The sequence below is a fragment of the Pseudorasbora parva genome, chromosome 2 (assembly GCF_024679245.1).
Source record: "Pseudorasbora parva isolate DD20220531a chromosome 2, ASM2467924v1, whole genome shotgun sequence".
Classification (NCBI taxonomy): Eukaryota; Metazoa; Chordata; class Actinopteri; order Cypriniformes; family Gobionidae; genus Pseudorasbora; species Pseudorasbora parva.
In genome coordinates, this window is record NC_090173.1 from 49,837,312 (window position 1) to 49,864,375 (window position 27,064).

The following is a 27,064-nucleotide window of genomic DNA, read 5'->3' on the forward strand; positions in this document are numbered from 1 at the left end:
GTTGAAAGTTCTAGAGCTTCATAATGTATTGCAAATATTAATAATCTAGATTGCATCTAGCTAGAGAACATGGTGAATTACACCCACATAAATATCATGAATACTCATTTACAGCCTCACAGCACAGCCAGCATTTTCCAGCTACACAACACATTCAGTTAAAGGCTCTTTGGTTTTCTCCAGATACTATGTGAATGTTAAATAGTGTGAGATAAAGCTAAGATCAAATGAAGACAGGATATAGTATGTATTGATTTAAAAACGTGAAATACAGTAACTGCATTTGTGTTATCACCTTCACCTTAATGATCATGATCCCTTGACGCATCAGTTCTCCTGTCAAATTACAGATGCTGATGGTGAAATTCTTTTCCAATAAATGGCAAATGAATGTTGCTTTTCTGAGAGGCTGCTTCTTTAATCACACAAACATACTTGAGTTTATATACTTTAAAATGCCAGTTAATTCTAGTTATACAAACTGATACAATTTAGATCAAAAGATTGCTGTGATGAGTTAAGATGCAAATAATTAATAAAAGTCATTCTGCAAAATAAATGCTATTTGTGTGCCCCATTTTGCAACTTTTACAAATATGCTAGCATTTTGAACTAAATTCCCAAAATGATTACACTTTTATTCTTTGTTAAAACCAGGTTCTCCTTTTGACTTAAAGGCCCACTGAAATCAAAATGAAGTTTTTTAGCTTTTAGTATGACTGTGTTAGCCTTAAAGTTATGAATAAGCTGGTATGTTCCAAAACTATGACACAATTTGCATTTAGGAGATATAAGCATTCAAAATTTACAGTCTCTCACTTCCGTTAAAACAAATCTTAGATTTTGGTGACATCATCGCAGACTTAACCATCTCGTCAAATCTTCTGTCCAATCAAAATGCTCTCTAGAATCTAAAGCCCGCCCCCTACACTGCTGAAGTTGCGGCTGAAATCGGTCAGTTGTTAACACACATTTACTAATTTCTACATGGTGAAAGGCACATAGCACACTATATATGTGATAGGAAATGATTCAGTGTAAATATGCTATCATTTGAGGCGACTAAAGTCTGTTTTCACGTTAGTTTCACAGTTAGCAGTCACATATGGACTACTTTGATGATGTTTTTATTCCCTTTCTGGACATGGACAGTACAGTGTGCATATACTGCATATGCTCTGGGACTAAATATAAAATATCTTTAACTGTGTTCTGAAGATGAATGGAGGTCTTACGGGTGTGGAACGACATTAGGGTGAGTCATTAAAGACATGAGTTTCATTTTTGGGTGAACTAACCCTTTAAGGTGGCCTTTCTCTTCGCTATCAATTCTTTTTGCCCTTCATTACAACTCTGAGGGGGGTGATTTTTTTTTTTTATTCTTTTTTTTTATTATTCTTTTTTTTTATTCTTTTTTTTATATATTTTTTTTTTTATAACTTATTTGTTTGCGTTATATGAAGCCTTAAAGGGTTACTTCAGCGATTTAGCATATGGCTTTGTATCTGTAGAAACCCTGGAGTATATTAAAATGATTGTCCCCCCCCCCCCCCCAAATAGCCAATCCCAGCGTCCGTTTGATTCACTTCTCTTCTGAAGATTGAGAGTTCGTTTTGAAAATTATCATGAAATTAAATGCATTTACAAAGCAGGAATAAACACTGCAGCTGCAGCGACAGTTTGAGAAGCAGCTTACTTGATGCTGCATGAATTTGTGAATTGATGTGAATCAAAGAAATATGCCTAATAATTATAGATTCACAAAGAGCTCAAATGAATACACGTTGTTTAAAAGAATTATGAATGCATGTTTTATATTTATATTCATATTTGTCTACTTGTCAATTAATATAATAATTATATGAATATATTATATTAAAAGTAATTATAATTCGTATAATATAAATAAATAATTAGCAAGTTAAGGATGAGCAAGTTTGTCTCTAATGTTTTTTTCCCCTATAAACTGCAAATTTGGAACGAGAGATACAAGGGTGTGTGGCTTTATTGCGTCTATACTTGCCACTGATTGGTCCAGTTTGGGTTTGCCATCTCTAACCCAGAATAAAACCTGCTCCAGAGCGGGTTAGCCGTGTAGTGTAAGTTACCATCGTGATAAAACTGCTAAAAACCAATCCAGCTTATTGAGCCCAAAAAAGAGTGTGCTCAAACTAATCTTGAATTTACCTGGGTAACAACTGAAACCAGCTTTGTGCAACAGGCCACAGGCTGTACTGTCCTCAAATCATCGTTACGACGCAGTGTCTTGTTCCCTTTTTCAGGGAACATGGGTTACAGACGTAACCAGAGATGTTTTCACAGATCAGTGTGAACAGGGATCAACCATCACATTCTGCTTATACATTGGTAATAAATAATGACAACAAGCACATCTCTTCATCCAAACTAGTGCTGGAGAAAGTGAACAGCACTGTGTCAACATTTTTATTTTCAGGAAAAAAAAACGTTGGTATGGTAAATTGAGATACTAACACATCTGCGGATGGTGTTGGGGAAGTTACTTATAAAAGTAATGCAGTACAATATTGCTTTGCCCTGAAAAAAGTAACTAATTGTGTTACTAGTTACTTATAAAGTTATGTGATTACTTATTTTTCTCACCTGGTCTGTTGATTATATATATTTGTTTAATAACAACAACAACAAAAAAGTAATAATTTTGGCTAATGTAAAGTCACTTTCACACCATCAAATGTATCAAGACTGAAGGAAATACAAATTCATGCCTGTACAGGAGAAGGCACTGCTGATCTTGACCACAGATGAATAGGACGCAGGAAAAGAAAGTTCAACACTCTTCAGCAATTAAAAACAAAAAATAAGCATGAATTTGATGTTTTTTTTATGGTTATGGCTTATTCCTATGGTTGTGATCATTTGTATATATATTTGCTTTGTCAGAGTGGGGGCATTTTACCCCACTTGTACCCCACCTTGGTACGGATTTAATTTTAGTTAAAAATCTAAAATCATAAAAACTAAAAACATATTTTTCATACTTGGTTTTGATTTGCAATTAACACTGAAAACTAGAATAACTATTCTAGACACATTTATGTTTTGTTTCACAGAAAAGTCTACCCTACCAACTCTACCCTGGATTTATAAAAATACAGAATGTACAAAATATGTAACATTTAGTGAACAATATAACCTTTTAGCTGACTCACTAGGGCCACACAATTGAAGCAAATTAAACAACTGCAGCAGACTTCCTGCACAAGAGACTGGGTGAATGGGTGAGTGACAGAGGATTGTTTGCTGTGCCTTCCCAGAATCCCCTCTTTGACAGCTGTTTTACCCTCTCAGCACTGAAATAAAGCCCACAAAGAGGCTATAGATAGCATTGCTTGAGACCGCCTCTTCGGCATCATCGTCTTATCATTTCTAATTTAGGCACCCAGCTTTAATCAGTGGTGCGGCTGTTCTCACCTTTAATTATGATTGTGTTAATTAAAACTAAAGTTTACTTCAGACTACAATGTCACAGCAAGGTGATTTTGCAGCGGGGCATTGACTAGGCTTAGTGAGGGGAAACAATACAGGAAGGCTTTTGTTTCAGGCTAATTAATCGCTTGACTTCTCATGACAGGAGTGTCGTCTCAGACTTGCCACAGTCATTTGTCAGTGCCAGGATTTAAAGGGTTTCGTCGCATCCACAAGAACACATTCAACACATTGTGACTGAGAAGCTTGCTGTTGAAATATGATGAGCCAAACCTGCTACAAACAAACAAATAAATAAATGCACATCATTTGTAAATATGTGAAAAGGGACAGGTTTAATGTAGCTATGATGTCCACTAGAGTCAACAGAAACACAATTAGCCTACTATCTGTGAACTGTGTCCATTATTCTATGAATTTCCATACTTCCATATGTATGTATGCACTGATTTTGAAGAACTTTTCAATTATTCACATATGTTCTGTAATTATTTAAATTGTATTCTCTCAAAACAGTTTATTGTCATTCAGCTCATTTAATGACAACATATTGTTACATCAAGGACTTCTTGAAATAAAAGAACATTTAACAAGTTTTATTTCTTCTGTGATTTAATAATGCATTTGACTTCATTGTTATCTTCATTTCTGTAGTTAGAGTATTTGTCGAGTGCACTGGGAGAATTACATTTCTCTGTTACAAAAATAATACATTGACAACCAAGCCTGTGTCATTTTAGGAAATTCCTGTTGTCATATAACTTCAATATATTATATCTTCGTCGCCTCTCTGCTGATATCTTGTAACTCCTAGGATAACTCTCAAGCACTCCTAAAAAAATAGATGAAACCTACTTACTTCACATGCTATATATAAATAGTATTCAAAAATAGAATAGTATTTCCCAAATCGTAGTATGTTAAAAAGAGTATTCCAAAAAATACCTGGATGGTCTACTATTTCCAGAATGGTCAGAATCCGCAGTGCAGATTGATGTGCACTGGCTGATATTGCCCACAACCCATTGCAAGTTCGACAAGGATTCGATTAGAACTACAAACACTGATAAAACGTGTTAAAAAACTACAAGCATGATGGTTGTGTGAGTCCAACGGTTCAGTAGATGTTTAGATAAAGGGGTTTGAGTGAATATTTATCAGTATTCAACCGGATGAATATATATTTAAACAATGTTATCCACATTATATTTCGCCTGTAGCAGCATTGTGAACTTTTGTAATGATATGTTTGGCTATTAACTTTTAAATGCATTTGCATTTAAATACAATGCATTTTTTTTCACAAAAAGTGTACGTACATTTAGCTTGTAGTAGAAGGCGATTGGGATGCAGCACCAGTTTTAACACATAGAAAACTTTACAAATCACACACATTCTTAAAGCTGCACTATGTAATTTTCCGTCCGCCAGAGGGCGCTTATTAAAACAAAGGCGTAGTTTGATGGCGCCAAGTTTGAACGCAGAAACTTAGGACATGTGGTCTTCACCTCCCAGCCGGCGGATAGGACTCTGGCAGAAATCTTGTTCATGGATGCAGTTATTAAAGGGTTAGTTCACCCAAAATAAAAATTATTTAATTAATTCCTCACCCTCATGTCGTTGGACACCTGTAAGACCTTCGTTCATCTTCGGAACACAAATGAAGATATTTTTGTTGAAAGCTGACGGCTGAGAAAGGCTTCAGAAAGGCCTCCATTGGCATTCAGTAAATTTCCACTCACACGACCCATAAAGGCACTAAAAACATCGATAAAAAAGTCCATCTCACTACAGGGGCTGTACAATAATTTGATGAAGCGACGAGAATAGTTTTTATGCAAAAAAAAAAAAATGTCTTCCGTGTAGGTCTCAGACAGGAACTCGCGCGATAGCGGCCCCCATCCCCCTTTTTCCGGGTCATGTATCTAAACCATCTGAACGGCGGAGCTGAGTCATATTCTCACTCATGCGTCGAGTTTACATCAATAACTTGGTGGATAAAGTTGTTATTTGGATTTTTGTGCACACAATAACTATTTTCGTCACTTCGTAAAATTATTGTACAGCAGCTGTATTGATATGGACTTTTTTATCGATTTTTTTTAGTGCCTTTATGGGTCGTGTGAGTGGAAATGTACTGAATGCCAATGAAGGCCTTTCTGAAGCCTTTCTCAGCCGTCATCTTTCAACAAAAATATCTTCATTTGTGTTCTGAAGATGAACGAAGGTGTTATGGGTGTCCAACGTCATGAGGGTGAGTAATTAATGAAATAATTTTCATTTTTGGGTGAACTAACCCTTTAATGTTACTGTAGTATGAAGCAGAGCAGGACCGAGTGGTGTGGAGCTGAGTTAAGGCCGCTGGAGTGATTTTCGAGGCTATAATGGGCAACTGGACTTTTATTATGACGGGACACAGTTGCGGACACCATTTCCGCTTTTCTGGTCATGAGTATAGTGTAACCCAGCTCTGTTTATCATATTAGATTAATTTAAGTGTGTTTAAAATGATGTTATGACGTTACTCTGTGTGTTTGTTCAGCAGCTGCTGTGACACTTGTTCACACTGCTAAGAGTTAAGCGTTCCTGCAGAATAAAACTGTGCAATTGACAGGCGAGTCCCTCAGACGTCCTGGCTCCTTGGTTAAAATAGCAATTTTCTTACAATTTTAAAAATAGTTGGAAATATTTGAATTCAATTGAACAAAATATATAGCCTAACTCTGGCCTGGTGGTTTTTGGATATTTTGCTGCAAAAATCCTACATAGTGCACCTTTAAGTCTAATAAGTCTAAAGTTACAGTATTAGAATTGAGACACACTTACTCTGAGTGCTTTTATACATATGGCCTCAGTTCTTTCCTATATTTACCCGTGTTTTTTAGAGTGTTGCTTTTTCTAGCATCATAAACTACAAGTGCTGTGTCTTCATAAAGCACAGCTGCTGTTAGGACCCTAGAGAGTGCTTGTATTATAAGGGCACTGCTGTAATTCTGCATGTGTGTCTGATCTGTACAGTGTATGTACAGTGTTTGTTGACACTACTTTTAGTCCTAATGATGTGGTGTAAAGTGCACAGTGCCTCCACAACCAGTGGGCGTTTTCTGCCCACAGATAGGGTTGTTTAACTAAAGAGAAGTGGCTGATGTGTCATGCACCAAAGCTTCTTTTGTTCATCTCCATTCAGACCAGGAATTGGTCCAGTGAGCCCCTACCGGTTGATATAGTAACTACACCATCTGTCAGTTAAAAGCATCTTTCTCCATTGATGCAGATTCAAAAGTATCTGAATCACAGTTAAAAATATTCATTTGTGTTCTACTGAAGAAAAAGTCACCTATATCTTAGATGCCCTGGAGGTAAGCAGATAAACATCACATTTTTTAACTATCCCTTTAACATGTATTGTCATTGAAGCAAGCATGTATGTATAGAGAAAGTAGAGAGAAAAATTTTTTTGATACAAATATGCATTAGGTTGGAAAATCTCTTAACTATCAGAACTAGTGATTTTTAAGATGAACTTAGTCTGCAATTGCACAGCATATTTGTTTTAAATGAGTTGTTTAGCCTGCTCCTACATGTTATTTCAAGAACGAACCATGAGAAAGTTCAACTTGGTGGTCTGCGGTCACCCAATTACAAAGATAGTTGTCGTATTCATTTCCTCTAGACTTCTGTTACATCCAAGGATGTGTCAGATTCCCTGCCAGTTATTGGACTTGAGTTTGTGCAGGAAAACTTTCCTTTAAAATGCCCCATTTAGGCTGCAGTCTCAAGACAGCATTTTGTCTTCTGTCTTCCGCCCTTCCTTCCCTTTTGGCGATCCGTCTTGTCAGTCTCAAGAACAGTAGAGCACTTCTAGCTCTGTTTGAGAGTGTCATTAAAGGAGGAACTGAGGGACTGCATGGGCAGCAGGCGCCGCACACAAGGGTCAATTTGATTTAGTTGAAAAGGAGAGTTTGGACATGACAAAACGGGCCTTGTTGCTTAAGAGAGTGCCATCGCCCATCCACACAGAGTCACACATTGTGTTGCTGCTCAGCCCTCGGAGAACAGCCAGATTACAGCACTAGACTCTCTTAGGTCGCTTACATCTGGAACTCCCAAAACAAAGGCTTTCAGAAAATACTCCAGCCCAGAAACCAGAGCAAGACATTTTTTGTCTGACCCCTTTTTTTGGGAAAAAATGTAAAAAAAAAGTGCTAAGTGACATTGAGGCTAGTTCATTCTTTCTGTGTCTTTAGCACTGACCATAGGCCATTTGATGCATGAAGGAGGGAGAAGTTGCATGTGTGAGAAGTGGCTCCCTCTCTTGAGACGGCTCTTGGATGTGCACAGGGCTGTATGTACTTAAGGGCCGTGGACTTTTCACATCGCTGGGAAAGACTCTATTGAAGTATTATGGTAAGAGCTTTTGCTCAATTTGATTTGAAGGTAAAATTAATGTATTTATTTCTGCAGCATTGTGGCTGGAACAACATAAAAATATCGCAAGTGCAGAACTTATTTTGTGCTTTATTTAATGTAAAAAAAAAAATGATGGAGTGATTTGAAATATATTTTTTGTGACCTTTTATAGCCATTTACATTTACATTTACATTTAATCATTTAGCAGACGCTTTTATCCAAAGCGACTTACAAAAAAGGGGAGAGTAATAGAAGCAACGAAACAGACAAGGCCAACAACCTGTAAGAGCTGTAAGAAATCTCAATTAATTAGCACAGTACACAATTTTTTTTTTTTTTTTTTTTTTATAGCCTTACTGAAAACAACAATGGATAATTTACCTCAGATCTTTACCACTTCCAATTTCGTTGCAAAAGCAGTAAGTGCACTTGGAGAGAGCCCGTTCACACTCTGTTCTGATTGGCTGTGATTTTTGATTGATCTCAGATTGAGTCCGCTGCCCCAGCGCTCTCTCTCTCTCTCTCTCTCTCTCTCTCTCTCTCTCTCTCTCTCTCTCTCTCTCTCTCTCTCTCTCTGTCTGTCTGTCTGTTTGTTTGTTTGTTTGTTTGTGAGAAACGTGCTCAGCAAATTTAAGCGACGGCGAGTTGTGCGCCTTCCCAGTAGAGTTTACGATACGCCGTCAGATGAGCTGAGAAATTATTATTATAACCTCAATTTAAACAATTCAGTAAAACTTGCTAATTGTCAATACAATGCTTTGATAGCATTAGCATAGCATTACAATTGCTAAATGAGTCCAGCAATATACTGGTCTCAGCTGTTTTCAAAGTAAGCTCATGCTCCCCAAAAAGCTCAGCATAACGGAAACTCTTCTAGATTAGCATAGCAAAACATTAAACACTACTAAATCACCCACTTAACATCAATCTTGCACAAAAACATTACCTGACACTTAATTTTAGCATTTACTCTCCATTTGAGGGTCATGGCAAAGCATGCTGGGAAATATAAATCGCAGCCCAATTTCAGATAAATTTAAGTCATTCTAATTAAAATAAACTTTTTCACAGAACTCAAAACAATGGAACAATTCAGATTACTCAAAGTGTGTAAGTTTTGTGAACTAGTATGTCAGATTAAGTGTATAAGTTTTGTGAACTAGTATGTCAGATTGTTGTAGACCGCTGCATCCATCATAACTCTATAACCTTAACCTGTCAAGATTGGAATTTGTTAGTGTAAATTGCGTTCAGCGCTATTTTTACTGTGTTTGTGCCTTTACATGATTTATATAATTCCTTAAAGAAAGGAAATTGCTAAAACAACACATTGATTATATCAAACTGGCCATTGCATGCCCCCCCCCCCCCATCTCTTTAAATCCCCCTCTTGTCTTGAAGGAGAACAGAAAAGCCAACGTCAAATTAAGTCTGCCTTGTTTATAGTCGTGTACATTAGCTTTCTATAGTAGTAGGGCTCTTCTGATGTTAGGATTTGGGCCAATGCAAATTCCCTCATACGTTTGTGAGAGGGTTCTGTTAGTAGCCCCTAATGAATACAGCTCAGCTTATGAAATGAGTTAATCTTTCTTTGAAAATCGGTTTCATTTAAATACCATTGACTCCAGCTCTACTATTAGTATCCATAGAAACCAACTGGCCACATATCAGTGGCAATATCATATTATGATTTCTGCTGTAATATGTTGGCTTAGTGCCTGTCGATGACTGAAAATCACTACAATTCTGAGTCTAAATTTACAGTGTGAAATGGGCTGTCTCATGCAAAACTGAAATTTATAATTAGTAAGTGTATATATAAATTACTATGTGAACATAAATATAAAATAAATAAATAAATAAATAAATAAATACAAATGTAACTGAACTAACTGGAATATATTTAAACCTAAATAGTAATATTTAAAATATATATTTAAAAACATTATACTTTAATATAAAACAACACTGCACTGTATAAATGGGTTTATTGCATCAAAATAGCTGTGTTTGAATGCTTTGTCATCAAAAGAGTCAAAAATAACCCTTCCTGTAAACAACTATAATGTTAAATTACAAAGATGAAGAAAGGAAAATGACTTTATCTAATGTAATTTCCTTATTTGATATTATTAATAAAATTGCAAGTAAATTCTGTCAACTATATCGTTATACCGGTTATAACTATACCAGTTGAATGCTTTTTATTTGCTTCTGCTGGCTGATACTATCCCTATTCCTGGGTTTCACTAAAATGACTGCTTGTTATTTATCTTAACTGGTGACAGAACGGCATGGAACAAAAGCTGCTTCATGGAGAGAAACCTGCATTTTCTGTGCTCCCTTCACAGATAGAGTAGATGAGGCATATAGATGGAGGGACAGATGTAAGCAGAGCAGTTCAGACCAAGAGAAAAATGGATGATGTGGGTGTGGAATGTCTTTTATGTTATGCATCAAAGGAGGGATCAGTCAACAATAGTCATCACTGACTGCTGCGTTAAAATACACGATTGCCTGGGCAATTCAGTTATTAGGCCCTTTTAGTCTTATTTTAGCTGGTGTTCTGCTCTGTACTGGTTTTTATGGTTAGTATGATAAAGTTAGAATATGAAGCTCATACTCAGAGCAAAAACTCTTCAGCTTTATTAAGAGGCTCAAACTAAGCAAAATTGTGCAATTTAGTGCACATGGTGAAATTTATATAGATAAAGAGGCTGATGAAGAAGCTGATATATAACCTTATATATATGCAAAAACAGGGAAAATAGTATATAAATTGTGACAACTTTGGCATCAGCAAGAAGTAAATACTGGACAAAATTGAATTAAAATTAAACAGAGGGCAGAACCACAGGGATGAAGACGAGCCTGCTGACTTGTGGGACCAAGGTGAAGACGGGAGCTTGGCATACCAGGGCCCGGTGGGAGCGTGGGTCCAAGGTGGAGCCGATGGGTCAACAGGCCAAATTGAAGTCCAGGGCTCGGATGCCCATGGAGCCAGAGACTTTGACTAATGGCAAAAAGGAGATGTGTGGGACCAGCAGTGGGGACAAAAGAGACTTGGAGCTGCCGGTGGGAGTGTGGAACCAAGGTGGAGCTGATGGGTCAACAGTACAAAGTGAAGTCCAGGGCTCGGATGCCCCTTGGTGGAGCCAGGGGATAAACACACCAAGGTGGAGCAGGAGACACGACCAATGGTGAAAAGAAGACTTTGAGCTGTGCAGGACAAGTGGCAAAAAGAAGACTTGGAGCTGAGCAGGACAAGCAGCGAAAAGAAGACTTGGAGCTGCGCAGGACTAGCGGCAACAAAAAATACTTGGAGCTGAGCAGGACTAGCGGCAACAAAAAATACTTTGAGCTGCACAGGACTAGCGGTAACAAAAGAAGACTTGGAGCTGCGCAGGACTAGCGGCAACAAAAAATACTTGGAGCTGAGCAGGACTAGCGGCGAAAAGAAGACTTGGAGCTGCGCAGGACTAACGGCAACAAAAAATACTTGGAGCTGCACAGGACTAGCGGTAACAAAAGAAGACTTGGAGCTGCACAGGACTAGCAGCAACAAAAGAAGACTTGGAGCTGCACAGGACTAGCAGCAACAAAAGAAGACTTGGAGCTGTGCAGGACTAGCAGCAACAAAAGAAGACTTGGAGCTGCGCAGGACTAGCGGCAACAAAAGAAGACTTGGAGCTGCGCAGGACTAGCGGCAACAAAAAATACTTGGAGCTGCACAGGACTAGCAGCAACAAAAGAAAACTTGGAACTGTGCAGGACTAGCGGTAACAAAAAAATACATGGAGCTGCACAGGACTAGTGGCAACAATAGAAGACTTGGAGCTGTGCAGGATCAATGGCGAAAAGAAGACTTGGAGCTGCGCAGGACTAACGACAACAAAAGAAGACTTGGAGCTGTGCAGGATCAATGGCGAAAAGAAGACTTTGAGCTGCACAGGACTAGCGGCAACAAAAGAAGATTTGGAGCTGCGCAGGACTAGCGGCGAAAAGAAGACTCGGAGCTGCACAGGACTAGCGGCAACAAAAGAAGACATGGAGCTGTGCAGGATCAATTGCGAAAAGAAGACTTGGAGCTGCACAGGACTAGCGGCAACAAAAGAAGACTTGGAGCTGTGCAGGATCAATGGTGAAAAGAAGACTTGGAGATGCACAGGACTAACGGCAACAAAAGAAGATTTGGAGCTGCGCAGGACTAGCGGCGAAAAGAAGACTTGGAGCTGCACAGGACTAGCAGCAACAAAAGAAAACTTGGAACTGTGCAGGACTAGCGGTAACAAAAAAAAACATGGAGCTGCACAGGACTAGTGGCAACAAAAGAAGACTTGGAGCTGTGCAGGATCAATGGCGAAAAGAAGACTTGGAGCTGCGCAGGACTAACGACAACAAAAGAAGACTTGGAGCTGTGCAGGATCAATGGCGAAAAGAAGACTTTGAGCTGCACAGGACTAGCGGCAACAAAAGAAGATTTGGAGCTGCGCAGGACTAGCGGCGAAAAGAAGACTCGGAGCTGAAAAGGACTAGCGGCAACAAAAGAAGACATGGAGCTGTGCAGGATCAATTGCGAAAAGAAGACTTGGAGCTGCACAGGACTAGCGGCAACAAAAGAAGACTTGGAGCTGTGCAGGATCAATGGTGAAAAGAAGACTTGGAGCTGCACAGGACTAGCGGCAACAAAAGAAGATTTGGAGCTGCGCAGGACTAGCGGCGAAAAGAAGACTTGGAGCTGCACAGGACTAGCGGCAACAAAAGAAGACTTGGAGCTGTGCAGTATCAATGGCGAAAAGAAGACTTGGAGCTGCACAGGACTAGCGGCAACAAAAGAATACTTGGAGCTGTTTCCAGTATCAATGGCGAAAAGAAGACTTGGAGCTGCACAGGACTAGCGGCAACAAAAGAAGACTTGGAGCTGTGCAGTATCAATGGCGAAAAGAAGACTTGGAGCTGCACAGGACTAGCGGCAACAAAAGAATACTTGGAGCTGTGCAGGACTAGCGGCAACAAAAGAATACTTGGAGCTGTGCAGGATCAATGGCGAAAAGAAGACTTGGAGCTGCACAGGACTAGCGGCAACAAAAGAATACTTGGAGCTGTGCAGGATCAGTGGTGAAAGAGGAGACTTGGAGCTGCGCAGGATCAGTGCTGAAAGAGGAGACTTGGAGCTGTGCAGGATCAATGGCGAAAAGAAGACTTGGAACTGCACAGGACTAGCGGCAACAAAAGAAGATTTGGAGCTGCGCAGGACTAGCGGCGACAAGAAGACTTGGAGCTGTGCAGGATCAGTGGTGAAAGAGGAGACTTGGAGCTGCGCAGGACTAGCGGCGAAAATAAGACTTGGAGCTGTGCAGGATCAGTGGTGAAAGAGGAGACTTGCAGCTGCGCAGGATCAGTGGTGAAAGAGGAGACTTTGAGCTGTGCAGGATCAGTGGTGAAAGAGGAGACTTGGAGCTGCGCAGGATCAGTGGTGAAAGAGGAGACTTGGAGCTGAGCAGGATCAGTGGTGAAAGAGGAGACTTGGAGCTGCGCAGGATCAGTGGTGAAAGAGGAGACTTGGAGCTGCGCAGGATCAGTGGTGAAAGAGGAGACTTGGAGCTGCGCAGGATCAGTGGTGAAAGAGGAGACTTGCAGCTGTGCAGGATCAGTGGTGAAAGAGGAGACTTGGAGCTGAGCAGGATCAGTGGTGAAAGAGGAGACTTGGAGCTGCGCAGGATCAGTGGTGAAAGAGGAGACTTGGAGCTGAGCAGGATCAGTGGTGAAAGAGGAGACTTTGAGCTGCGCAGGATCAGTGGTGAAAGAGGAGACTTGGAGCTGCGCAGGATCAGTGGTGAAAGAGGAGACTTGGAGCTGCGCAGGATCAGTGGTGAAAGAGGAGACTTGGAGCTGCGCAGGATCAGTGGTGAAAGAGGAGACTTGGAGCTGTGCAGGATCAGTGGTGAAAGAGGAGACTTGGAGCTGCGCAGGATCAGTGGTGAAAGAGGAGACTTGGAGCTGCGCAGGATCAGTGGTGAAAGAGGAGACTTGGAGCTGTGCAGGATCAGTGGTGAAAGAGGAGACTTGGAGCTGCGCAGGATCAGTGGTGAAAGAGGAGACTTGGAGCTGTGCAGGATCAGTGGTGAAAGAGGAGACTTGGAGCTGCGCAGGATCAGTGGTGAAAGAGGAGACTTGGAGCTGTGCAGGATCAGTGGTGAAAGAGGAGACTTGGAGCTGTGCAGGATCAGTGGTGAAAGTGGAGACTTGGAGCTGCGCGGGATCAGTGGTGAAAGAGGAGACTTGGAGCTGCGCAGGATCAGTGGTGAAAGAGGAGACTTGGAGCTGCGCAGGATCAGTGGTGAAAGAGGAGACTTGGAGCTGAGCAGGATCAGTGGTGAAAGAGGAGACTTGAGTGTAATATGCAGTACCTACTACTATATCTGCTGTTAATATGAATCAAACAACAACAACAGATAAACAGAAAATCACTCATTGCTCTTGACTGAATGAACTTTATTAGCTTTATTAAAAACATATTTCTTACTATAAACATGGCCGACTGTGTACAGCTCTCTGAGAGTACAATTCTATGCTAATATGGTGCAGTGTTCATAAACACTCGTGGGTGGGGCCTGTGAAATATGATGTCACTTTGCCCTCAGACAGTGCTTATGATTTATGTAGATAAAAAAAGGAGTGGGTTGGTTTTAGGGTGATTGTGTACACACACTGCCAATACACACGTTCATGTTCATGTAAAAGTGAATTTTGCATAATAGGTCCCCTTTAATGACTACAGAGTCAGGACCTCGGTTTAATGTCTCGTCCCAAGATCAGTGCTTATTGACAGTATAGTTAGCACCCCCTGCTGACCTCACTAACACCTCTTTTTTACATATAAAAAATAAAACTACATAGACTTCATTGTATGAATAAAATATACACTGATTCTTATTAAAGCTACAGAAGTTATTCATCGGTGAGTGATTTTCTCCTTGTATTTTGTAATTTGATTAGAATAAATGGCACAGATGGCAGTGGTTTCATTAGGGTGCTGTTACTTTAAGCGCAGATATAATATACTCACACACATGCGTATCATAATATTCTGACATGCATCCAAACTATTTACATTCACTTAAGATATAAATGACTGTGTTTATATAAACGCTGTGTGTATTCTGAACAATATAAGATGCCAAAGAGAACTTGGTTCACTTCTCACATGCTGTGTGGCTTTTGTTGTGTGCACTCAGAAATATTAGATGAGCTTATGTCAAACTTTATTATAAATTTGTTTACTTATATAGTGTTTATGCATTAATCTTTTTTTCTGTAGCAGCAGCCAGTAGTCCCCTGCTGTATGCCAACAGAGGAAATCGAGAATGCATCTCTTCCTGTGGGTTGGAAAAGCTACAGATCACCTGAAGGACGGAAATACTATGTCAACACAAGCACTAAAGGTATTATTGCTGATGTCTTTGTGTATGTCAGTAAGCTTGTTTTGCCTGTCTAGAGTTTGAGCAGTGTTTTTATGGAAGCTGCTAATTTTTTTTAACTCAAAATGTTTTTAGTTTTACTGACGGTGAGTGTCCACGCTAACAGTCAGATCCAGATACATGTAGGCTACAGTGCAAATGTATAAACAGCTGTCAAATCTGTTTCTTATCCCGTGTCACTGAATCTGTTTTAAGAGACAAACAAAAGAGAGCTTTTTCTTGTGGGAATCTTTTTCCTGAGATGTTATTTGGTACTGTCTTTTTTAAAAGTTCTGAGGGTTTTTTAATCTCTGCTTGCTTGTGTGCATTGGTTTTATTTTTTGAATTGCAATGTTTCCCTAGAAAAGAGCACCTTTAAATATCTCTCACTGAACTTGCTTTTGTGTGAGACGTCGTTGTGTTTGGAGGAAGGCATTTATGACCAAAACACGGGTTTGCAGCCTATTATTTGCACTCTCTTTTTGTAATTTTCTATGATGACTTTTTTTTCTGAATTGGATCATTATTTTTAGATATTCTATTTGAGAATAAAGCAGCATATGCTCTAAAAAACTGGGCTGGGTAAATAAGACAGGACACATGTTAGGTTAATTTTACCCAGCAAAATGGGTTGATTCATTTTAACTAAAAATCTTTTACCTCATACAAGATTTAATGTTTACAGATGAGCTTAAATCCTCTGAACTTTTTTAAAAATACTCCACACAACCGCACTGGTTTGCATGATAATTCCTTTACTTCCAATCATTTTTGACATTTTATTGCATATTTTATAGTTTTTAATACAGATTTCCTACATTCCACCGTAATAGCGCTGGATCTCGTGATCTTGTATCGTGTTCAGCAGCGGAACTTGTAAATTCAGACCGCCGTCCTGCGTTTCATTCCATAACCTGTCCATAAACAATCAGTGTACTGTTCTGAGAACATATTTTTAACATCATATGTATTTATATTCTATATCTTTTTGAATAAAATCATAAAACTTTACATAACTCGAATCACTCGAAAAGACCAACACGCTACTAGTTTAGGTGACTCACATCGCGCCCCTCTATGTTGCTTTGCATAAAATTAAGCAATATTCAAAACAATAATGAATTTACTGATCAAATAAAATTTACACACCCCTGTATTTTACAGAAGACATGCACCAATTTGATGGAGCTGCACTGCTCTCTCCTGAAGAGGGCGCAAAAAGCCAATGATAAATAACTCAACTCTGGGTTGTTACATCTGACCCAGGAGCTGGGTAACTCAAAAACGTCTCCAAAAAAAGAAATAAAGAAAAAAGGATTTGGGAAGAAAAAATTACATAATATTCTTTTAGACTGTATTCCCTAGAATAAAAGTGGTGGTTTTCTTGAAAGCATTGAAACCCATTGTATGCCAGCATATCTTTGCTGATAAAAAGATGCTTTAGGGAGAAAAAAAAAAATGCTTTTTGGGCAATGCACCATAGAGATAAAGCACAATTTATGTGCTACTAATGTTCTGTGCTTTAAGAAGCCACGCAGGGTTGTGATGTGTTGTGACAGTAAAGGCATATATAATTTTTCAATTTTAGTTAGTCTTCAACAAATTCAGTGTGTGTTTTTTTATAAAGACCATAATTGAATGTTCATACTATATATATATATATATATATATATATATATATATATATATATATATATATATATATATATATATATATATATATATATATATATATATATATATATATATAAAGCTCTGAGCTAATTTCATTGCCATTGCTTTCCAAATGTATCTTATTTATTGGTCTTTCCACAGCTGCTGTGGTATCAGTCTTCGTTGCCACAGTGATTCATTCATATACCCTCAGGCTCCTTTTGCTTTGCCTGATGAAAATGCAAAGCGTTGATAAGGTATCTCAGTATGTTGTTGTGTAATCATAGAATCCAGTTCTTCCTCATACAGCGCCACAGGCTGGAAAACTTCATTAGCATTCTTCATCAGCTTCATAGCCTATTCATCTGAAGAGGGATAAATCAAACTGATCTGGTTTAATCCGATAGTCTCATGTCCCTTCCCGTATACTCGCACACTGTTTTCATCTATCTTCTTTCTCTTTTCTGACAAACCCCAGCATGCTGCCTGGGACGTAAGAGCTATAATGACCTCTTGTTTTATGCTGAAGCGTAATTGAAGTGAATTTTGAATTCATGGCGGTTTAGTCATGCTAACTATCAGCAATTTAAAAGTGCAGATGCCAAATAACATTTTGTAAAATGCAGGATAAAGACCAGATGGATATAAAGATGCACAAACTACTGTATAAAGGCATGTTCAGTGAATATTTTCTCCAAACAATATTGGTCCCGTAATGTGGTAGTCACAAAGATATCCAGCCGAAAGCTTGACACCGACTAGCCCTTTAGTTTGGGATTCGATCTTATATCCTGATGTTGATTTTGCTCTTCAGGTAACTGGATGTTGTAAAGGTTAAACTCGACTTTAAAACAGCCATTCTGTTCAGCGGTCTTTTGTAAACGTGCTGTGTATTTCAGTTCGCTCTGAGCTGGCACTCAGCATGATTCTCCAACAGTCTGGCAGTAAACTATGACTGCCCTGTAAACACTGGCAGATCTGTCCAGAGGCGATCTGTGTGTACAGCACCACAGACGTGCTGCTGTTCTTCCACTCTAAACACTTTCATTCTATCTTTATGCTTTCTTTCTCTTTGCTGAAAAAATTATACATTGTAGTCTATTAAAGGGAACCCCTGGTGTTAATACTTGTACGGCTTAATATAACTTAAATTATGTCTCTTACTGAAATATGTAGTTGAAAACCCATAAATTATGTATGTTATTTTTTTTAAATCCACATTGACAAAATAACAAAATATATATTTTGTTGTCTGGCTATCACTAGACAAAGCTCGATTTAAAATTGAACATCGGTCTGGGAAGTCTGCTCTGTATTTTCGACTGCACAAGAGGCGTGATAAACGAGCATTATTCAAATGACTCTGTACGCAATTGGATAGTCCTTCAACCAATCAGAGCACAAGAGGCGTGATCAACGGGCAACGACCCATCGTTTCTCTATGGTGGATAAGCCAGTCTGTGATTGGTTCCCGCAAAAGTGTAACAGAAGCAGTAGAAATGGATGTACTGGTTTCCAGACTGAGTTGCAGGGCAAAATTAAATCGCCGGCAACTGGGTTTACCCAGTCTACATATTTTGGACAAAGGCGAGCACCATTTTGTTTAGGTGGTCAGTCAATAAAGTCAAATGTTTGCACTCAACGAGTGGATGTCATCAGGGTTAAAGTGGAGAGAACAAAGACATGGGTCTTTTTGTTCGTCCAAAGGCATTCTCCCATTTTTTTCTCCTCGTCTTGTCGAAGAGAATGAAAATGACTGAAAATGACAGCCAAAAGCCGCACAATGTGGCAACGTCTATGTTTTTTTGAGTTGTTGAGTGTTGTGGTAAAATGAGCTACAGATAAAGCCAGTTGCAATGATTTGATGTCATCGTCTGCGCACCTAAACAATATTGCGCCCCCCCCCCCCCCCCCCCTTGTCCAAAATATAAATAAAACTATGTGGATATTTAAAAAAAAAACATAAACCTTAAAGGTCCTGTTCTTCGCGATCCCATCTTTCAAACTTTAGTTAGTGTGTAATGTTGCTGTTAGAGCATAAATAATACCTGTAAAATTATAAAGCTCAAAGTTCAATGCCAAGCGAGATATTTTATTTAACAGAAGTTCCTTTCAAAGCCTACAGTAAACGGCCGGTTTGGACTACACCCCTGCACTTCCTTCAGGAATGACGTCTCTAGAACCGTTTGTTGACTAACCCTCCGCCCACAAGAACACGCAAAAATAGGGGGCGTGGTCTTGTTGCTCTCCCACGTGGAGAAGAGCGCACATTGAGCACGTGCATCTCCCCGTTATGGTAAGAGGTGTGAAGCTGCTGTCCAATCACAACACAGCAAGCGCTGGTCCAATCAGAACTCGTTACGTGTTTCTGAAGGAGGGACTTCATAGAACAAGGAAATCATCAGGCCGTTTTTAGGACAGAGAAAACAGCGGTGTACAAATAAGTAAATTGTGTGCAAAATACTGTTTTTTTTACACGTGAAACATGAACTCATGTTATATTGCACACTGTAAACACAATCAAGGCTTCAAAAACACACGAAAAACGGGACCTTTTAATCTGGGTTAGTTCTCATAAATCTGGGTTTTCTGTTGATGAATGTCTCCAAATAGTTGCTCGCCTGTCTAATAAAACACATAGGCTAATATAAAAAAGCATATTTGCCGTTTTCAGAAATCGAGATTAACGCTGGTATGATGTCATTAATGTATTACACACAGACACGATCCATGTTCTGGTTAAAATAGCTGATTTCTCTGGATTTAAACATTCATGCAAACATTTGGGATAATGTAAATAAGTCAACACTAAATATTAGGGCCGGGACTCGATTAAAAAAATTAATCTAATTAATTAGAGGCTTTGTAATTAATTAATCGACATTAATCGCATTTTAAATGCATATAAATATTTGACCTGAGAACAATGAGAAGTAATTTTTCACATGGATTTTTAGCATACCATTGAATAATGACTGAATACATAAGCTTAATCAGCAAAATATTGTTTATTTATTTCAGTCCAGCAGACCAGTGCAATGTTTGCCATTAAGTTTAGCAAAAGCATATTTGTGATATTTGAGGCTCGATGTGCTGCGGTGATACGCTAATTCCTTGTTGTATAGCAGGGGTGTCCAATCCTGCTCCTGGAGGGCCACTGTCCTGCTGAGTTTAGCTCTAACCCCAATTAAACACACCTGTACCAGCTAATTAAGGTCTTATTAGGCATACTAGAAACTTTAGCAGTGTGTTGAGGCAAGCTGGAGCTAAACTCTGCAGGACAGTGGCCCTCCAGGACCGACTTTGGACACCCCTGTTGTATAGCTTGCACACAACCATGCTCTTGTCGACGCTGCCATCCTTTCGTTTTTTTAAAACAAAATTTCCCATCCACAGGGCCAGGTAATAATGCGGTCTCATCAGCTTCTTCGTTCATGTTCACACTGGTTTGTTGTTGTCATCACTCGTCGTGAGCGCTAGTTGGTGTTCCAGTATAATCGGTCCGTCGAAACTCATTCATTGAAAAACGTTCCGCGGTGCAAAAATAAGCGTGGTTAAAATTGTTATTTATTTTTTTGCGTAATTAATTAACGCGTTAAAGTCCCGTAGCTAATTAATCTTAATTAACGCGTTAAAGTCCCGGCCCTACTAAATATATAACATTGTTCGAGTGGTTTTTGGATATTTTTATCCAAAAATCTTACATATTGTGCCTTTAATACAAGAGATCAGAGCAATAAATTGTATATGAGCACTAAGGCTCACAGTGTGAAGCTAGCCTTAGATGTCCAAAAGATACACACTAAAATTAGTGCATGTCTAATTTAGTAGAAAAGAAAAGTCAACAATAAAGCATAAGGCCCCCGCTGGAGTTTTGACTTGTATGGCTTATTACAACTTTAATGATGTATCTTACTGAAAGATGTAGTAGAAAACTTATCATTGTTATATAGCTCAGCACAACTTAGTCCAACACTCTCAACAATTTACCTATCGGTCAATATATCTATCGGTAAGCCCCCTCACTGACTACTCTTGATAACGTTGGGTATGTAAATGACTCCCATGAGTGCGGAATAGTGATGAATATTGATCTAGAGTGATATAAAAGTTGCATGAAATCTAATATGACTGTTCAGACTGCGGTCTCAAAACATCCGACCTGTATCGGATTTAGTACCACATATGGAAGTGTGTTGGACCAGTGTGTTGTGATGGTCACATATTCAAATATTGTGACGTGTCCGCTCCCAAAAAAACTAACAAATTGAGAATACAATAGAGGCGTTTCGGGAAGTTCAGAATCAGTGACACTGATATAGAGAATAGCTCCCTCTGGAGTGGCTGGGTAACTTTGCAGATCTTTTTCATGTTCAAACAGCAACATTACACACTAAAGAACATTTAATATTTAAAAAAAAAATCTAAGTTCTATTTTAGTAACATTTAAACCCATTACTCTTCATGGGCCCAATAATAGCCAAAATTATTAACACAACATAGGCTGAATAGGAAAATGAAATGTAATTTACACATAGAACAAACACATGGGCCAACATTTTTTATTAGTTTTAGTTATAATACCAAATTAATTCAAAGGAAAATACCTTAAAGTTTGATTGGAGGCACAACCTTTAATGCCAACAACAAAACTTATGGGCAGCAGTTTATTTTTACTTTTAGAAGTTTGTATGCCTTTTTTTTATTGTGTTATCCTGATTACAGTTATATATATAGCCTCACTTAATATTTCTCTGCTGTTCATGGCCCTATCACAACTGACAGACAACCACTGCTGTACGTCTCTGGATGGCCTATCTGAGGCTAATTAGCAAACTACGTTTGCACAAGAATGTTTCTGTGTGGGAAAATCTTTTTTGACTGAGTGCTTGGAAAGAAGGATGCTGTTTTGCAAGAGTTAGCATAAAAAAAATCTATCTTGACTCACAGGAAACATGGGGCGACTGTGTAAGAAAAATATGGTAGCAATTTTCATCCATGGCTGTGAAAAAGAAAAAATGCTTTTGCGATGTTATTCAGTAACTGACTGTGAGGAATAGTCTTGATTGAAGAAGAGTTTTAGTTTTATTTAATCTTTTTTTTAAGAATGTAATTCCTGACAAAACAACTCAAAGACAGAAAGACATTTTATGTGTAATGTATGTCCTAAACCTAATGCAGAGCAATCAAAACTAGAAAGCACTACCAATACAGGGCATCATACTGCAAATAATATATAAATGCCTTTGTTTGTGTTAGAGACAACGTGGGAACGGCCAAGCACATCCACCATCATCTCAAAGGCTACCGGGCCTCACCAACACTCAGGTAATATTTCCACAGGGGCTTGGGAAAATATTGATTTTCAATTCAACAAAATAGATACACAATTCCAAGGTCATCGTGAGACTAATCTTAAAGGGGTGATGAATTGAGAAATCAACTTTCCCTTGAGCTTTTGATATATAAAAGGTCATGGTAATATAAGAATATCCTGCAGGTTTCAGAGCTGAAAACGTCCTTGTTAGTCAAAGAAAAGCTTTTATAGACACCAGACCCAGAAAACTATCGTGTGCTTCATCCTGACGTCATCGAGCGACGAAACCCCGGCTCTACAGAATAATAAGCACGTGTAATTCAGTAGCCCCGCCCAACGACTCATCGGATCACGCTAGCCTGCAGCAATAAACATGCTGAAGAAGATAGCAAGATATTGTGGAAGAACAAAGTCGCTGCATAAGCTTTCTTTGGATACTAATATTAGGAATGTGAGATACTTTATTTATTTTTAATGAAGTTCCAGCTCACGTGTGGAAGAACGTTTGTGTGTTCGCTTCGTTTTACTATAGAATCGTTTCTAAACAAGTCTCAGGTGCTGGATTTGCAGACACAATTTTGTGCCTTCTATATTGGATCCTACAGGAATGGTGCAACAATTTCTCTCCAGTGCAGCCCGCCCATCACGAGAGAGCCTCAAAACCAGTGTAGAAAATAGCCTATTACTTATTAGTTATGATGTTTTTTTAATGTAAAACCACACAAACATCATTAGTTGACCTCAGAAAACAGTATGAAAAAAATAAAAAAGCCAGTTCATGACACCTTCACCTGAATCACAATGTTTTTGACTCAACAAGTGTTAAATATACCAGGACCCAGCTGCACACATCGGCCCATAGAGTTCACAACTTCCACAGTTTTACAGTTTGCATCTTAAATACCAGAGACAACCTAATGAAATGTTTACAGTTATGTTATTTAGCAATTATGCTAAATCGTGCAATGACATACTCAGACCAATATATCAAGATTTATTTTGACCATTTTAAAATGATCAGCATTGGTTTGGCAAGTAACAGTTCAAATGCAAATGTACATTTTTTTATTTTAATTTACAGAGGACAGAAATTTAAGGAGAAAGCTTGGTGGACAGAACAGGGTTTTTGAACATGATCATCCACATACAGTACACACTTTCATAAGAATAAACTATGCAGTGCTGCTTGACAGTTTGTGAACCCCTTGCAGAATCTGTAAAAAAGTGAATAATTTTAACAAAATGAAAGATATTATATAAAGTGCATGTTATGTTTTATTGTTTTAGTAATGTCCTGAATAAAATATATTTACATATAGTCCATGAGAAAAAAAAACTTTAAAAGTTCAAAAGTTCACACACATGTTTAAAAGTTCACACACCCTTAATTCTTATTAATGTGTCGTGACCTAGCTGATCTACGAAAGTTTTTGTAGTTTTGTGACGGTTGTTCTTGACTCCCTTGTTTGTCCTGAGCAGTTAAACTACCCAACACTCTTCAGAAAAATCTTCAGTTTTCCAGCATCTTCCGTATATTTGAACGCTCTCCAGCAGTGACTGGAGGATATTGAAATCCATCTTCTTACACTGAGGATGACTGACAGACACAAACTCAACGATTAAAAAGATTCAAACCTTCACTGATGCTCCAGAAGGAAACACAAAGCATTAAGATCTGGGAGATGAACAGGATGAAGATGCCTACATTTTTCTTATTTAATGCATTGGGTTTCCTTCTAGAGCATCAATGAATTTTTGAACATTTTTTAATAGTTGTGTTTAAGTCACTCAGTTGTTCTCACAAAATTATTCTCATTATTTTGCAAAGGATGAAAACATGGTGGACATTTTGGGAGAGGACAGAATGGACAGATTTGTTGGGAGAGGACATGTTGACACAGGACAAGGGAGAGGTCATTATGGAAAAAGGTAGAGAGAGAGGACATGGTGGAGAGAACCACAAGAGGTGACAGTGGACACAGGTTTAAATAGAAGACATTTTGGAAGACAACAGGCTAAGAATCAGAGACATGGGAACAGCAGCTGGATAAAGAATGTCCCAGTATTTCAGGAGACTGTAGACTTTTTATCAAATGCTGGATGTCAGTGATCATATGAGGGAAGGCTGGCTCATTAATGCTCTCACTGTGTGTTTCTTCAGCACTGAGGGAAGGAGAGGGACAGCTCAAAGAAGAACAGCACTGTGCCACAGCCTCCATCATCATAATCACTCACCACTGGACACAGTCACTGATCACGCACACAGGCTGTGCAGCCTTAGCAAGAGCTGAACGTTAGCCATCTGTGGGACATTGGGCCAGACTCAGTGATGATTACCATTTGGGCATAATGCATGATCCTGCACGTTAGCTTCAGTGTAATGTCAATAAGGGTTTAGTCAGTGTGCATGTGTCACAACTTGCATAAACTGATGAAAACATAGAATAAACTCCATTCCAAAATGGCCCCCGAGGTCCACTTTCCCAAAGCTCCAACCCTAATCAAAGACACCTGAACAAGCGAATCAATCAATGTCTTCAGAATTACTAGAAAGTTGCCAGTAAGTGAGTTTAATCAAGGTTGGATATAAAAACTTGACAGAAAAGTGGACTTCAAGAGTCAGAGTTGAGAACCCCTGGTCTAAAACCTGTACTACATTGTTAGTATCAGGCACTTTTATTTAGCCTGACTTAGAGCTCTACAAGCTGTGTGTCAATCAGTTGAAATTGTGCGACGCGTGCGAATGGTGGTGTGTTTATACTATGTCAGAAAAAATGAAACAATTAAGTTCATTGGTCGGGTAAATGTATGGGTTTTTTCTAGATCATTCGATCTAATGGACCAAATAAGCTCACACAATTTTCATAGGAGCATACCCGGAGACAAAAGAAAAACATAACGGAGAGAACTAGCTTTCATTTCTGCTCTGACAGTCAAGACTAGACCAAAACAAACATGAGTCTTCAGCCAACAAAGTTTAAATCCGGTCTGGATAGCGTGCTTCCCATAATGCCTAAGCTTTAGGTCAGTAGGTGGAGAGCAGGCGGTCTTTTAGTGGCTTTTCAAACTCATTCAACCACATGAATGAACGTTTACTCTGTGAAAGCAATTAGTTTGAATGCATTTACACCTGTATTTAGCATTGTGATCCAATCAACCAAAACGCATCTTAATACCAGGTGTAAAAAGGGCGCTATAAAGCTTGGAACATACTCTGCAAGATCAAAGAAATGGGTTTGTTTTCTCGAGGTGGCAAGAACATGAACAAAGTTCGTTCTGGCCAGTACATTCTATACTTCATGAGAAAAGCAGGTGCCGATCATCTGTGTTTCTCCGCATTAACCACGCCCACTTTAAATGTCTGACCAATCACACGATAGTTCTCGGACATCCGCAAGAAAAAAGTTTTGCTCAGATGATGTGTCAAGAACAAGCTGCGAGAACTCCCAAACCAGGGCTGGGAGAACAAACTGACGTCATTTTGTTCTTGCTGCCCTAGGAGCGAGAAATTTTTTCTCTGTTCTTGCGGAGTATGTTGAAGCCGCACAGCTCACAGAGGCAAGTCACTCTGGACCCTTTGGGGTTCATTCTGTTGGTCATCTCTCTGGACCAAATTGAACCTGTTCTGAAATCTGCATGAGCAACATCAGTCTCACACCAATCCTGTGTTTTCCCATTTAAATGACTGGATTTTGGATTTTGGAGTAAATGTGACGATCTTTACGTATCCCTAGTTGGATTCTTGCTTAATTTTTTGCAAACTCCTGATTTAGAGTTCCTTTACAAGAACCATCCCCCTAGGGATCCCCATTGTGATCCTTATCAGTCTTGAACTTTAATCAATCACGATCTATTACACACCAATTTGTGAACAACACTTGTGAGACGCTTTTTGCTTCTATGTTGCAGTAAATGGACGTCATCCTCCCGGATCCTCTGGGCATGTGTTGGAACATCCAGATGTGTCCCTGAGGAAGACTAACACCAGCAACCAGGTACAGTCCTATTTTGAGATATCACCTGCTCATGAATAATACTTCTGTGGATATCTGTGAAATGATATATATAGCGAACAATTTACAAATACCAAATGATTTGGTCTTTCATTGTTACTTGGATTATGACAGAAACATGTGAGTCAGTAGATCTGGTGCCATCTGCGCCAATCTGGGGACAGTAACAGTTAAAGAAGATGGTGAAGCAGGGCCAAGTAAAACCCTCCCTGTGCCACGTGATTGACTAACAGCCAGACAAGGGCAGCTCATGCCATCAGCAAATGGGAGCGGCAAAGAGTTGGCCATATGGGCGGCCCAGTTCTGGATCCTTGTACGCTGTTAGAGTTTGATTTCAGTCCAAGATTGGGAAGGTGTTGGGTTTAAGCGGAGCTGGGGAGGGTTAGACGGATAGGACGAGGGACGCTGGCAGAGTCTGGGGTGCGGAACAGTTATCGAACAGGACCGGGTGACTGGCGAGGAACGGAACCGCAGGTTGCGGGCCTGCGTTGACATGTTCTGCAGGACGGTAAGACAGAAAATGTCTGGTTGTGGACGTTCATTAGCTTTTCGCTATACGGAGTGCTGTGCATGCTGGAACTTTGGCCACATACGGCCATGTTTTTTTTTATTGGAAAGATGGAGCGTATGTACATAGGTGTACACAATGCAAACGCGCGCTCTCCTAGTACAGTTAAGCACAGAGGGGAGGCAGTGTGGCTTGATGCATGCTGGGAGATGTTTACTTATACACACGCTAAGC

General features: G+C 39.3%; 1 protein-coding gene across 5 annotated transcripts in view; it reads left to right on the forward strand.

The window, feature by feature from the left end:
• gas7a (growth arrest-specific 7a) overlaps positions 1-27,064 on the forward strand; it is a 140,329-nt gene that overhangs the window by 40,881 nt on the left and 72,384 nt on the right. For 3 of the 5 annotated variants that reach the window (XM_067423281.1, XM_067423288.1, XM_067423297.1), the window contains 3 exons: positions 15,201-15,324; positions 22,252-22,320; positions 26,219-26,304. In XM_067423281.1, the coding sequence (XP_067279382.1) occupies positions 15,201-15,324; positions 22,252-22,320; positions 26,219-26,304 (279 nt within the window). Of the gene's footprint in view, positions 1-7,735; positions 7,876-15,200; positions 15,325-22,251; positions 22,321-26,218; positions 26,305-27,064 lie in introns of those variants that run through there. The other 2 variants (XM_067423303.1, XM_067423311.1) reach the window with 2 other exon arrangements.